General features: G+C 41.9%; 1 protein-coding gene across 3 annotated transcripts in view; it reads left to right on the top strand.

Annotated features, from left to right (window-relative positions):
* The window catches only part of itsn2b (intersectin 2b), a 51,551-nt gene that overhangs the window by 28,698 nt on the left and 7,842 nt on the right, over positions 1-15,011 (top strand). For all 3 annotated transcript variants that reach the window (XM_083760050.1, XM_083760048.1, XM_083760049.1), the window contains 9 exons: positions 620-675; positions 1,223-1,389; positions 2,321-2,351; positions 2,579-2,700; positions 4,441-4,537; positions 5,265-5,459; positions 10,928-11,049; positions 11,697-11,803; positions 13,376-13,559. In XM_083760050.1, the coding sequence (XP_083616176.1) occupies positions 620-675; positions 1,223-1,389; positions 2,321-2,351; positions 2,579-2,700; positions 4,441-4,537; positions 5,265-5,459; positions 10,928-11,049; positions 11,697-11,803; positions 13,376-13,559 (1,081 nt within the window). The remainder of the gene's footprint in view (positions 1-619; positions 676-1,222; positions 1,390-2,320; positions 2,352-2,578; positions 2,701-4,440; positions 4,538-5,264; positions 5,460-10,927; positions 11,050-11,696; positions 11,804-13,375; positions 13,560-15,011) is intronic.

The raw sequence follows: 15,011 nt of genomic DNA, 5'->3' as shown, positions 1-15,011 counted from the left end.
TGCAATTAATGCATTCAAAAGAGCTGATTAAATGTCTTATGGACCCATAATGGTGATTATTATTTAAGTTAAGTTTTGCCATAACCATTTATTTTGCCATAAATCAGGTAGCTTTAAGGTACGGCCATGACAGCAATGGTAGGAAAAACGATATATAATATTAATCGTATTCGGATATTCGGTATTCGGTTTTCGGCCAACTGTTTCCTATATTCGGTATTCGGTTTCGGCCAAGAATTCCCCTTTCGGTGCATCCCTAGTCAAAATCAAGAGGAGGATTAACCTGAAATGTGGGTATTATCCCGTAGGCTGCTTAACTCTCTGGTCGAAAGAAATAAGGTCACAATCGACAACAGGGTGGAAATGGCATATTTTGACAGCGATGGCGTATGGCGGCGTATGCAGTGATGCACACTACTTAGTGCAATCTTTCTAGTTTCATTGTAGTTTTGGTCTCTACTGGAGACGATCATTTTTTCTTTCTGCTGGTCAATGTCCTCCCTCACCTTCAAAAGTGAGGTTCTATTTTTCTTTATTTGATTGTGTGTCTGTGTGCCTGCGTGTCTGTGTGTGTGTGTGTGTGTGTGTGTGTGTGTGTGTGTGTGTGTGCTTTTTCTAGCCCCATGCAATCTCTTCCTGATGGTACAGAGTCTATGGATGGTCAGCAGTGGGAAGGTACAGTAAGATCTCGTCCTGCATACAGAACATATTCATGACTCAATGATAAACAGCCTTAACCCATTTGAAATTAAAAAAAGAAATCTTCTAAATCCTCCAGTTTTCTGAAATAAATATTTTCACGATTTTTCAAAAAAATAGCAGACCTACAAGCTCGTAGCGCGCCACTCGGTGGCGCGCTATGAGCTTGTAGATCTGCTATTTTTCAATAGCTAAATTATAACATAATGTTTAAAACACCAAAAGGGGTTCCCGCGCCCAGAATGGGATATTTGATAAAACTGCACTTGATGTGGAAACAGTATTATTACTGTATAGTAAATATAAACTGCATAATGTATACTGTCTTTTATACTTGAGTATAAATTGCATAATTGTAATTGCTTGTCTATTTTTGTGTGTGTGTGTGTGTGTGTGTGTGTGTGTGTGTGTGTGTGTGTGTGTGTGTGTGTGTGTGTGTGTGTGTGTGTGTGTGTGTGTGTGTGTGTGTGTGTGTGTGTGTGTGTGTGTGTGTGTGTGTGTGTGTGTGTGTGTCACTGTCCAGAATACGTGGCGCTGTACACGTACGAGTCTCCTGAGGCGGGCGACCTGACGTTCAGAGAGGGAGACGTGGTCTTAGTGAGCCAGAGAGAGGGAGAGTGGTGGAGCGGATCCATCGGAGACCGTACTGGGGTGTTCCCGAGCAACTACGTCAAACCTAAAGACAGCGACGTAAGACTCAGCAACCCACGTTATACAGTACATTGATACTAGGGCATTCACTTCTAGTCATTTTTAAGTGGTGCAAACCACTTCTACATCCAGCTTGCAATGTCCGTGTAGCTGTGTACCTGTGTGTGTACCTGTAACCATGAGCATGAGTGATGTGCGCATGTGTGAAATTGGAACGACAGAAGTATGTGACATGGCTTCCACCTGCTGGACGCAAACGATACAGAGTTGCACCACTTGGTTCACACTGGTGTGATTTTTACTAGTTGCCTAGTTTAGTAGTCGACTAGTTGTTTAACTACCTATTTAGTCCAGGGGTTCTCAACCCCTCGGCGGGTCGCCAAATTATTTGGGGGGGGGAGGTCCCACATGATTTATTTTTTTGCACCTGAACCTGAATGGCTGGAAAATGGAAATGAAGAGTTTACATGGTACACATACATAGTACATGCATAAACTTTCCTTTCCTCAGAATTTATTTTTGATATATTTTCTCTATTATTATTTTTGCAGTCAGTTTGTATTGGGGGTGGGGCGGGGGTCACGAGACATGGCCGAAGACATGGGTCCCCAGCCAAAAACGTTGAGAACCCCTGAACTAGTCAACTAGTACCAACAAGGTCGACTAGTGCCCTAATTGATACTACACACACACACACACACACACACATACAGATGGACTCACAGTACACCTACAGTACAGCACTGTATCTCTTCTGTTAGTCTGTCTATGATGAAGAATTTGGAGGTAAACTCTTTTTCTTGGCCTATTCAAATAAGGATGCAATACAAATTAATAAATTGCTACAATTGTTTATCTGCATATACTGTATATTCATATAAACTATGTATTTGGTTTATTTGCGTATTATTCTGTATAATTAAATCGTGTTTAATATGACACTAACGCAAGCATAATGTGTTTATACAGACGTCTAGTGTCTCTGGAAAGAAGAAGCCAGGTGAGATTTATTTATTTATGTTCTATGTTTAATGTGCTCGTCTTTGACCACACATAGACCGCACTTCAAATGTGTGTGTTTGTGCAGCTACTTTATGTCTGTGTTTGTTCCTCATCTGTGTGTGTGTGTGTGTGTGTGTGTGTGTGTGTGTGTGTGTGTGTGTGTGTGTGTGTGTGTGTGTGTGTGTGTGTGTGTGTGCGCGTGTGTGCGGGCGTGCATGTGTATAGACATAGCTCAGGTGACCAGTGCCTACTCCTCCACCGGTCCTGAGCAGTTGGTTCTGGCTCCAGGTCAGCTCATCCTCGTTCTGACCAAGAACCCCTCTGGCTGGTGGCTCGGAGAACTGCAGGTGAGCTTTACACGGTGCACACACTATAGGGCTTTAACCCATTCTGACCTGAGATCAGATTTAAAATATGTCTGTTTGAAAATGACAGTTTTCTGAAAAAGCTATGTTTCTATGTCAGTCGTTCTTCGATGTTTCAAAAATAGCAGACCTACAAGCTCATAGCGCGCCACCGAGTGGCGCGCTATGAGCTTGTAGATCTGCTATTTTTCAATAGCTAAAGCATAACATGATGCTAACACCAAAACGGGTTCCCGCGCAAAATGGGTTAAGCAACTAGTCGACTAGTAAACTAGGCAACTAGTAAAACTAGTCCAAATGACTAGAAGTGAAAGCCCTAGTAAACACTGGCACATCCACCATCCCGCTGAACTAATTCTCCACCAGGTGTCTGCAGCATACTGTACTACTGTTCACCAACACAAAGTCTTCCATATTAAGAACTCTACAATATACTTCAACCATTTAGACCTGAGGCAGATTATAAAAAAAAAAAAAGTCAGGGACCCCCAGAATGATCTGTATTTGGTCGCCGACACCCATCTGAAAATATGTTGTTCCAGGGGACTGAAAGAATATATAGTCAAAGATTTGCGCCACATTTTCACGATTTTTCAAAAATAGCAGATCTACAAAGCTCGTAGCGCGGCACTTGTTTTGCATTGCTTAAAATCCCTGCATTCTTCCTCAGACAACGGTGACGCTTGCATTTAGTGAGGCTTTTGTCGTTTCACGCGATGCTGGATGTTGGATGTGATGAATCGGTATGCAACTTGATAAGAGTCGATAGAAGTGTGCCTGGCTTGTTTTGGATGTTTTAACCCATTCTGACCGGGCACCCATTTTGGTGTCAGCATCACGTCATGCTTTAGCTATTTAAAAATAGCAGATCTACAAGCTCATATCGCGCCACCGAGTGGCGCGATACGAGCTTGTAGGTCTGCTATTTTTGAAAAATCGAAGAACGACTGACATTTTTTAGAATCTGATCTCAGGTCAGAATGGGTTCATCAGACCAGTGTGTGTCCAGCGGAAACCTCGTATGAATCTGATCTCAAGTCAGAATGGGTTAATGGACATGTTACGAGTTGGGAGAGGGAATGAATGGCGCTTCCACATTCCAGTGTGGGTGGGAACCACAGAGTGGGTGACGCAGATTTGACTGAGAGCCTGCCATCGTGCAAACTCCAGCTTTTCACCAGAGGAGAAAAACACATTTATTTGATCCAAAATGAGTTAATAGCACAGGCAGACTCTTCACATACTAGAGCATGTCTGAAATAAGTGTCAGAGCTGAAATGGACATAAATATGAAATGAATGCTTAAGCATGGAGCTAGGTGTAATGCTACAGACCACAGAAGACATGTAAATATGAAATAAATGCTTAAGCATGTAGCTAGGTGTAATGTTAAGAGTCCACAGAAGTGAACCTTTCAAGCCTGTTTTCTCAACTCGCTGTTTACATTACTCTATATAAAAAACTGGTGTGTCAAACTGAACAACCAACATGTCAATTTGAAGCTAGGATTCCCTGCTTTCATATGACATGAAAAAAACTAAAATTCAAAAAAAATCCAATGGCAGGTCCTCAGTCAAATTTAGTCACACATGTTATCTCTATGGTACAATCTGAGAGTGAGAATATGTTGCATAATTGAGGTTTTTATCTCACGATGTGATTAGAAATGACATGTTGAGAGTCTTGTCATGGTGAGATGATGATGATGTCACTCTGTCACAGGCCAGAGGTAAAAAACGTCAGAAGGGCTGGTTTCCTGCCTCGCATGTTAAAATGCTGGGATCAACCAGTGGCAAGTCTACACCAGCACCACTACCAGGTAACACACTCACACTCACTCTCACACACACACACAGACACACTGTCTGTCTGTCTGTCTGTCTGTCTGTCTGTCTGTCTGTCTGTCTGTCTGTCTGTCTGTCTGTCTGTCTGTCTGTCTGTCTGTCTGTCTGTCTGTCTCACTCTTTCTCACTCACTCACTCACTGTCTCTTTCTCACTCACTCACTCACTGTCTCTTACTCACTCACTCACTGTCTCTTACTCACTCACTCACTGTCTCTCTGAATACCGGAAGACTCGACCCGGTGCTTGCCCGTTTTTCCTCCCGGAATTGTCACCAGTGAGGGGGATAACTTTGTAATATGCTATTGGCTGTTTGTATTCTTTTTGGAAAAATATAAAAAGATACTCCCGTAGAAAGGCTATATTATTTTACTTATATTGACCCTATAAACAATTTAGTATTATTTAGTATATGTAAGGTTTTGCACACTCAAATGGTACCTCGTCAGATAATCCCCACATATCCTACAACAACTTCTGTGAACAGACTTCACTGTAGTAGCTTTTCATAAATTATATTTGTACTTAGGCTGTCTGCTGTCATGAAAGTGTATAGTTAGAGAAATTCAAAGTCCAGCCGTCTGCTGTCCAGCCTCTCCCACCCCTCACATTGGGGAAAATTCTGGGAGGAAAACAGAAACGGGGCGAGTCTTCTTGTTACCGTCTCTCTTACTCACTCACTCACTCACTCACTCACTCTCAGTGTGTCAGGTGATCGCCATGTACGACTACACGGCAGCCAACGGGGACGAAATGAGCTTCTCTAAAGGTCAGCTGATCAACGTAATGGAGAAGAATGATCCTGATTGGTGGAGGGGAGAGATGAACGGGGTCACCGGCTTGTTCCCCACCAACTACGTCAAGTTGACCACAGCTGAGGCTGATCCCAGTCAGCAGTGTGAGTACGATTTGCCTTTGAGGTCGGCTCAGTCGCACTTTTTGTTCCCCGCGGTCAATGTAGCATCTGCAGGCTTGTTCTTTTATTGGTATGGGACAGACGTAAAACTATGAGTCTTTATTTACTTCAAAAAGTAGGAATTAAATGAATATTTGCAGTACTCACATTTCCATTTCGTAAATTGGCACACACCAAAAAGGAACTCTTCCGCGTTTCGGCTATGAGCCTTCATCAGTGCTCTGCTACCATTTTGGATTATTTTTTTTTAATTCCTACTTTTTGATGTACCGGTATACTGGATTTGGGACTAGCGCTCCACTTGAAAGCCATTGCTGATGCGCTACCTCTTTTTCTATTTAGTTATCTTTCTTTACTCCATTCAGAGTGCCGAACCCTTTATCTGTCTGTCCATCAACCTATCGGTCCATACGTCCCTCTGTCCACCCCTCTCTGTGTCTTTCACTCTTGTTTTACCTCCTTCCTGTCTCTTGTCTGTCTCCTTAGGGTGGTAGAACGTCTCCTCCTTCCTTCCATGTCTTCCTCTCCTCTTCTTGTCTTCAGAGGGGGACCCACTGGGCGTGGTCTATGGATGCACCTCCCACTTTATCCCACTAATCCCACCCTTCCCACTTCTGTTACTTAGACCCCCCCCCCACAGGGGGTCGCCAAATTATTTTGGGGGGGTCCCCAGATTATTTTCGGCAACTGAATGGCTGGAAAATGGAAATTAAGAGTTCTACATAGTACACACAGTGCATGCATACACTTTCCTTAATGATTATATCTGGTTTCATATTTATGATGTATTCTCTCTTAGGTTATTGAAGCTGTCAATTTGTATTGGGGGTGGGGAGGGGGGGAGGGGCGGGGGTCGCGAGACATGGCCATAGCATTTCCGGGGATCCCCAACCAAAAACGTTGAGAACCCCCCCACCCCCCTGGCTTAGAGGACAAGAAAAAGAAAATGTGTTGGAAAAACTTTACCCATTTAGACCTGAGGACGATTCTACAAATGTCTTCTAAATCCTGACAGTTTTCTGAAAAACCTAGGTTTCTGTGTCAGTGGTTCTCTAGCCTCGATACCCAGGCTTTCATTTCGTCTGCGCGAAAGATGAAAGCCTGGAAAAAGCCGTGGGCTGAACCAGTCTAAAAGTGGGAGTCAACCCTTCCGGGTGGGCGTCGCTCTAAATGATGTGACGTAGCGCTGCACTAGGGGGGAGAGGAGGGGCCGGGGGTGACGGACAGATCGATGAGATCCAATCAGGGTGCGCGCTTTCCTGAGGCGCGACCCTCCCATCTAGGCCAGAAATGTCTCTGCTTAGGTCAGGCTAGTGGTTCTCAAACTATTCCATGTCAAGGACCCCCAAAAATATATGTAATTGGCCGCCGACCCCCATCTGAAAATATGTTGTTTCAGGGACCCCTCCCAGAAGCAAAGATTTGAGCTAAAAACGTTCACTCTGAAAATATAAAGATGTGCGCCCCATTTTCACGATTTTTCGAAAATAGCAGATCTGCTATTTATCAACGGCTAAAGCATAACATAATGCTTAAAACACCAAAAGGGGTTCCCGTTCAGAATGGGTATGAATGAACGAGAACGTGAAAACCAACGCTCCAAACCATCTCCAAGAATGTAAACAGTAATCGGATATGAATGATATTTTACTAGGAGCAAAAACGGAAACACAATAGTCTTTAATGGCAGAAACGTTCATTTGAAATCTCCATTACCGATTAAATAACATTCGATGTTTGCCCCAGTACAATAACATTTAAGTAGAACATCTATGTCCTAACTCCCAAATGTCTAGATCTTCTCTACATTATTGCGCACAATATCTACTCGCCACTTGCCAGCCACAGATGGGGAAAAAAAGTCAATTCAACTCATTAATCTTACAGTTATAAACTTTGTCTAAACAGATTGCAGATGACGTTGCGCTGCACTCTAGCATTACTAATACGAAGTCCAAACACATTGTTTTTCATTATTTTCATATTACAAGGACGTTTCATTGGCATACAAAAATAAACGATGCAATTGCCTTAAGTTATGTCCCCAATTACCTTTTAAACTTATTTGAGTTATTAAGTTATAACAACTAGCCCTTACCCGTTGTGAGATATTTGCCCCCCTCCCCCCCCCCCCCCTTGTGGCCATGGGGGGTACTGCGCCCGGTGCGTTTTTAATTCACTAATAAATGATGTCAAATCAAAAAAAGGGCTTCGTTACGCCCTCCATATTCATATGTGGGAGCGATTGGTGCAGGCAATGAGGAGCTACGGCTGTGTTTCTGACACACACACAGACAGACAGACATTGTTAGAATTATAGTATGATGATGGGAATGAGAGAGGTTAATTTGTCATGCCTGCAATATACTGAAATGTATCACCTGGACAGATGCATTTCTCTGTGACTGACTCTGGTATGTTCGACTACGATAACACCCATTCCACATGTTCCAATCAGAACTGGCTCATATAGGATTATTCAATTATTATTTTCATCCTACTTTGGCTAGATCCCCCGTGATGCCTCATATAATAATAATAATCTATAATAGCTGCTTGACAATATGAAAGAATAAAAAGGGTTATCCTTTTTGATTTGGAAGTGAAACATACAGTATTCAATATGGACAATAAATATGAAGAAATAAGAATGTGTAATTTATTTTTCATCTGATGTCAATGTTATTATTTGTGTTAACTGCGGCACATGAATGAGTATAACAAAGTGTTTTGAACGTATTGCGTACATTAATGCAAAACAAAGAACAGTATTACTAACTGTAACGAACCTTTTTTATTTTGCTCTAACCAGTTTAGGAAGGTTACGTTGGGGTGGAGCACAAACATTAAATATCGCCTCTGCTCCAAACAAATACATTTTTCAGGTCCTTAACCCATTTAGACCTGAAGCCGATTTTTCTATTAACCCATTTAGGCCTGACGTCGAAAAAAGAAAATGTCTTCTAAATCCTGACCGTTTTCTAAATCCTGACAGTTTTCTGAAATAAGTATAAGTAGTAGTTTCTGTATCAGTGGTGCTCAATATTTCATGTCAAGGACCCCAAAAATGATCTGTATTTGGCCACCGACCCCCACCTGAAAATATGTTTCATATCATCCGGAACTTCCCCACAAACCGGAAGAATAACAATAAAAAATCGGTTTGAGGGAAAAGGAAGTTCCAGAAGAATGACGACTACAAAACATTACTACGACATGATGGCGATATCATCCGCTCCCGAACGGGAATGCTGCCCAGGCTACAACTGAGCCATTCATTGAGTTTCCTGAAACATCCCAACCGTTGAGTCAGTTTCCTGAAACGACTTGAGCCATTCATTGAGCTTCCTGAAACATCCGAACCATTCGGTCCGTCCTCAAACATCTGGATGATTTCAGCCAGTTTATTTTATTCCTGAAAGAAGTCAGTGATTCAGTCCATTTCCTGAAACGTCTGAATTATTCAGTCAGTTTCCTGCTTTTATTTATTTTTAGTTCTGAACTGTTGTGTGTACCGCAGTGGACTGGATCACAGCTCCAACCGATGGCAGAGAAATGAGAGTCCTGCTGGTCTACTCCATCTTTCTCTCCTCCTCTGAGTGTTATTCTCCCTTTGCTCTGCTTTACTGTACCCCCCCCCCCCCCCCCCCCCCAGAAGCAAAGATTTTAGTTAAAAACGTTCACTCTGAACGAATATATATATCCAAAGATTTGCGCCACATTTTCACGATTTTTCAAAAATAGCAGATCTACAGAGCTTGTAGATATGCTATTTTCCAACAGCTAAAGGGTAACGTAATGCTTAAAACACCAAAAGGTGTTCCCTAACCCAGAATAGGTTAATGGTTCCAATTGACAATGTCTCATCCAGTCGCAGCAATGGAAGGCTCTGGAACGTATCAAGCCTTCCAACTTACACCGTCTGTCTGTCTGTACATCTCTGGCTATAAGCACAGGCTGTCTGTCTGTACATCTCTGGCTATAAGCACAGGCTATCTGTCTGTACATCTTTGGCTATCAGCACTGATGAGGATTCTGGGCGTTGTTCAGTCACAAGCACCATGATATGCCTGGATGTGCACAAAGTAAAAGAAATATCAAACAAGGCCGTTTTGAATCAAGTGTTTGTTGCCACATTGCCTCTCACCTCAGATGGTTTTTGAGATCATTGTACACGTTTGCTGACACTCAAGAGAGTAGCACCACACTCCTAGCATAATGAATCGTGTGTGTGTGTGTGTGTGTGTGTGTGTGTGTGTGTGTGTGTGCAATATTGTAAGTTTTCAACACAATACAGAGGGCTAAGATAGTCGTGTGTGTGTGTCCACATGAATATGAATTTTAGCTTCCATTAAAAATATTTGAGGTTCTTTCCTTGTAGCTTAAATGCCTCCTGCGGTGTCGTCAACTTGTAGAGTTGGTATTGAGTCGAACAGGGCAGGGGTCATGTTCAAAATTGCATATTGCTCATATCGGGAACGTAGAGACAGAATGATAAGATGTTGGTGAAGACGGTGTTTCTTTTTTTTTAATAGTCTGAATTTCTGACTGACAACTGCTTTACAAATATATTTATAAAACATTTGACAGGTATTATGCAAACACATTTGCCTGCTAGAGGGAGTTAATATTAATATTAAGGAGTAATATTGTTGGGCCCTAATTATGAGTACTTTCAGATTAGTCTGAAAGGAGAAGAAGCTAAGCTCTTGTCTGCTCTGAGCGTGTGCAGAGGGCAAGAGTTCTCCTTCCTGTTTTGGTACAAGCAGATTTGTCTGCTGCGCTCTGCCCTGTTCAAACGGTAAGAGAGCAGAGGAGGAGAACCGTGAATAAAGACAGAAAGAGACGGGACGTACTGAGAGACGTCTGAGACGGAAAGGAAAGGAAAGGAAGAGGGTGGACGGAGGGCAGCGGAAGAGAAGGGGCGATGAGTTTACAGGACCAGAGCAGGTTTGAGTTTCTCAATTTGTGGCACGAGACGGACGAAGGGATACAGGGACAGCAGACGGATGTTTTAGGGCTGTCGCGATGTCTCAATGAATTGTGTCTACAAGGTAGGGATTTGTGTGCTTGTGTGATTATAGAAGGCTGTATAGAATTGTGAATTGTGAAGAGATATTCACAGGTGTGTGTGTGTGACTGTGTGTGTGTGTATACTGTAGAAGGCTGTATAGAAATATTCACAGATGTGAATGTTTGTTTGTGTGTGTGTGTGTGTGTGCGCTGTTTGTGTTGGTTGGAGATCCTATCCATGGGTTCACCTTTCTCCTTCCAGTTTACAGTAAACTGATGAAGAGCCAGATTTCCAAATGTCTGCACAAAATAAACATGTGGCCTGCGGTGTGCTTTGTGGTGGATTCGTCTATACTCGTATACACAGTGCACTCACTCTTCAGCAGACTGTTGAAATGACGGCTGTGATGAACCTTCCTCTCGCTCTCCTCCTGCAGGGTGTGCCGATCTGACCAGCCTGGACTCCATGAGTCCACAGGAGAGGAAGAGGCAAGGTTACATCCACGAACTGATCCAGACGGAGGAGAGATACGTGGAAGATCTGCAGATAGTCCTTGAGGTACTACTATTATGAGCACTAAGTCCACAACATATTATTCACACAACTATGGCTATCGCACAATTTCCATTCTCTTGCAACTGGTGTTGCAACTCTTGCAACTAGTCACAACTCCTTGCAACTAGTTGCTTCATCTGTTGCCCAAACTTTAATATAGCATTCTCATAATTAAACTTCAGGTTAATACATGATATTATGAACAAATGGCTTATTATATACAGTAGTTAATATAAGATTATACTGTATGTGAATATGTGTGCACTAGAGACACTGCGGATGGCGGATTTAGCCGCCGTTGACGGCAATTTAGGGTGGATTTGGGTCATTTATATATATATATTATAAATTAACATTGGATAAACCGCGGGTGAAATAATGCGGGAAATAAATTAATGGCATCTATCTATAGGCTTATTATAGCTTTTTAAACGCACAAAATCTCGCAATCTTTATTGATTTCATAAATTGTAATAAGTAACTCATGCGAAAGGATAACGGGCGTATTATAAATAATGCACACGCGGATTCGGGTGACAAAAAGGTTCATCCGCAGGTCTCTAGTGTGCACATATTAATGATATTTTTTAAGTATTATACTATACATAAATGTGCACATGCTGATTGATGTATAACCCTATGTTGTGCAGGTGTTCCATAAGCCCATGTCGGAGTCCGGTCGGCTGACTGAAGCAGAGATGTCCATGATCTTTGTCAACTGGAAAGAACTGATCGCCTGCAACACCAAACTACTGAAGTAGGATATAAGCTGTCGAACAACACTGGCACATTGTACCGCACTGTTTAACCCATTCTGACCTGAGATCAGATTCATACGAGGTTTTCCACTGGACACACACTGGTCTGATGAACCCATTCTGACCTGAGATCAGATTATTAAAAAAAACGATTTTTTTTTATTTTTCAAAAATAGCAGACCTACAAGCTCGTATCGCGCCACTCGGTGGCGCGATATGAGCTTGTAGATCTGCTATTTTTCAATAGCTAAAGCATAACATGATGCCAACACCAAAATGGGTGCCCGGTCAGAATGGATTAACCCATTCAGGATGGGAAGCCCCTTCTGGGGTAGTCGTTGCTACAGTATAGTCGTTGCTATGTCTCCACACTTTTCCTGGGCAGTGTGTGCTCCAGTTTCTGTTGATTTCATTGGTCATCTGACCAGTTTCATTGGCTTTCATTGGATCAAATCGACAGGAACTGGAGCACACACACAGCCCAGGAAAAGTGTGGATAGTACAAGCGAGAAGTTAAAGTTAAATTTTTTTTCAGAAGACTATTATTTAGAACGCATAAATGGGTTAAAGTATTGACAGTTTAACCCATTCAGGCCTGACGTCGAAATTTTTAATAAATGTTTTCTAAATCATGACAATTTTCTGAAAGATTTGAGGCACCTTTTAACGATTTTTCAAAAATAGCAGACCTACAAGCTATTTTTCAATAGCTAAATTATAACATAATGTTTGAAACACAAAGGGGTTCCCAAAATGGGTTAAGAAACAGTGTTGGCACACTACACTGTACCAATCTATTTAAAACTGGGATAATTACCGGTAATGAATGTATCCATCTGTATGGTAACAATAAAATTTGCTGTGACTGGACTGGTGAGAGACACAGTCCATGCTGTCATATCACAAAAACATTATTGTACGCTATTTTATATAGTCTATACACTTCAGTAATCTTTATCCAGTATTCCTGGCATTGACCTGTTGGGTCAATGCCATTTTCACTGCTGGATATCAACCATACATTGAGACCAGACAAAGTGACTGGAGAGCTGTCACTCTTCCCCTATAGTCTCACATGGCTAGACTGTTGCCTCTCGCAATTTCCAAATGCTTCCGTCAGTGGAGCCTCCTCCCTCACTTCCGTTTCGTCTTTACAGTTCCGCAAATATATCTACACATCTATAGCTTTCTGCTTTGGCAGAAATGGAAATAATGATAAAATAATAATGTATTTTTGTGAACGGAAATGACAAACGGATTACTTACTGTAGGTGTAGTTACTTAGGTGTAGTTCCAGACTCTATATATAGCATTCAGAGATTGTGGAATAGTTGTCTGGCTACGCGAGACTACTCTTCCCCTCCCAATAGTCAGCAAATGCTTTGGGAAGCAGCATTGTTTTCGTCAAACTAAAACTAAGACGAAAAATGTTCGTCGACTAGCTTTTTCCACCGACGAAAACTATGAAAACTAACAGTCAGCAAATGCTTTGTGTGTGTGTGTGTGTGTGTGTGTGTGTGTGTGTGTGTGTGTGTGTGTGTGTGTGTGTGTGTGTGTGTGTGTGTGTGTAGAGCATTGCGTGTGCGTAAGAAGACAGGAGGGGAGAACATGCCAGTGCAGGTGATTGGAGACATCCTGGCATCAGAACTGGCTCACTTGCAGCCCTACATCCGATTCTGCTCCTGTCAGATCAACGGCGCTGCCTTGCTCCAGACCCGATGCGACAACCAGCCAGACTTTAAGAATTTCCTCAAGGTATGATGAATGAGAGATGGATGGGGTTGGAGGGATATGAGTCCAGCCATTTGAGAGAGGGAATCACATTTTTAAAAGGAAGATTACATTTTGAAGGAAGAGGAATGGAGAAGTGTTACAGAGAGAAAATGGGACAACTGAAAGAAAAGAGAGAAGAAAAGACAGCTTGGGGAAGAGAGAGTGAAGTTGTAACGGTCAGATATCCCTATCACTGCTACGAATTATTTAAATCACGGGTTGTGAATGATGCAATGACAATAACCTAAATAAGCAAGCAGTAAATGCAGTCAGAAGCAAAGCTCACGTTAACCGTTTATCTCAAATCAAAACAAGTAATCAAACAGTTATACAAACAGAGGTGAATGCAATGAATGAGTGAATGAATGAATGAAAACGAGTGTCCGTGTCTCACACACGCACGCCCGTGCTTATTGTTTCTTATAGTTCCGTGGTTGTTTCCAAACAAAGTCTGTTGCCCCCAGAGTTCCTTCCCGAACGTAAACTCCCTCCAAAGCACAGTAATTGTGATAAAAGAAACTTAATCCATCCCAGAAGCGCACGTAATCCAATGTAAGGTATAGGCTTACTCCAAACGAAGGAGGAAGAAGAAACCCTCGGATCCTCGCGGGATGTCGAAATAAATAAATAAATAAAAGATGAAGGATCTCACCGGTTGCAGAACGTCTCGCGCCTCTTCCCACCGTGGGCGTTATCGTTCGTGTAGCTATAGCTTCCAGTAACGAGGCATTAACCCTCTAACACCCGCATTAATTTCTACTTGCAAAAAATTGATTTCAACCTTACTACTACTTTGTACTACTAGGCCTAAGACTAAAAAATATGTTAAAAAAAATAAAGTTTGATGAAAAGTTTATAATAATTATATAAATTAATAATTTACATTTTGGGGATATCTTTCACAATAATGAATAAAACATGTTCTAGACATTCTAATGATCACAAAAAAACATATATTACAATTATTTTACCTACTTTCCAGACATTTTTTATTTGTGTGAATTTCAGCCTCTGTGGGGGGGTATTTATATGCAAATATCATGACCAATGGCATTGAAATGGCATTGCAATGAACATCACTGATGACGTTTAGGTGAAAAAAGAACAGAAAAAAAAAAAAAAAAAAATAGTAATTAAATTAAATAAAATTGTTGCTAAAAAGCAACGCTGGGTCTTAGAGGGGAGAAAACGTATACAGGTCCCTCAAAGACTCCCTGTCTGTTTGTTTGTCTCTCCCCGTCAGGTCTCCCCCAGGCCGGTAACCTCCGCCTACTTTATGGGCGTCAGTCCAACTCTAGACCCATGTCACTCAAAATATATCAAATCATAAACATAGTGTTTAACCCATTCTGACCTGAGATCAGATTCATACGAGGTTTCCGCCGGACACACGCTGGTCTGACGAACCCATTCTGACCTGAGATCAGATTCTAA

This window comes from Protomyctophum parallelum, assembly GCF_964188405.1.
Source record: "Protomyctophum parallelum genome assembly, chromosome: 2".
Taxonomy (NCBI): domain Eukaryota; kingdom Metazoa; phylum Chordata; class Actinopteri; order Myctophiformes; family Myctophidae; genus Protomyctophum; species Protomyctophum parallelum.
Note: the sequence above shows the minus strand (reverse complement) of the source record. Positions and strands in the feature narration are given on the sequence as shown.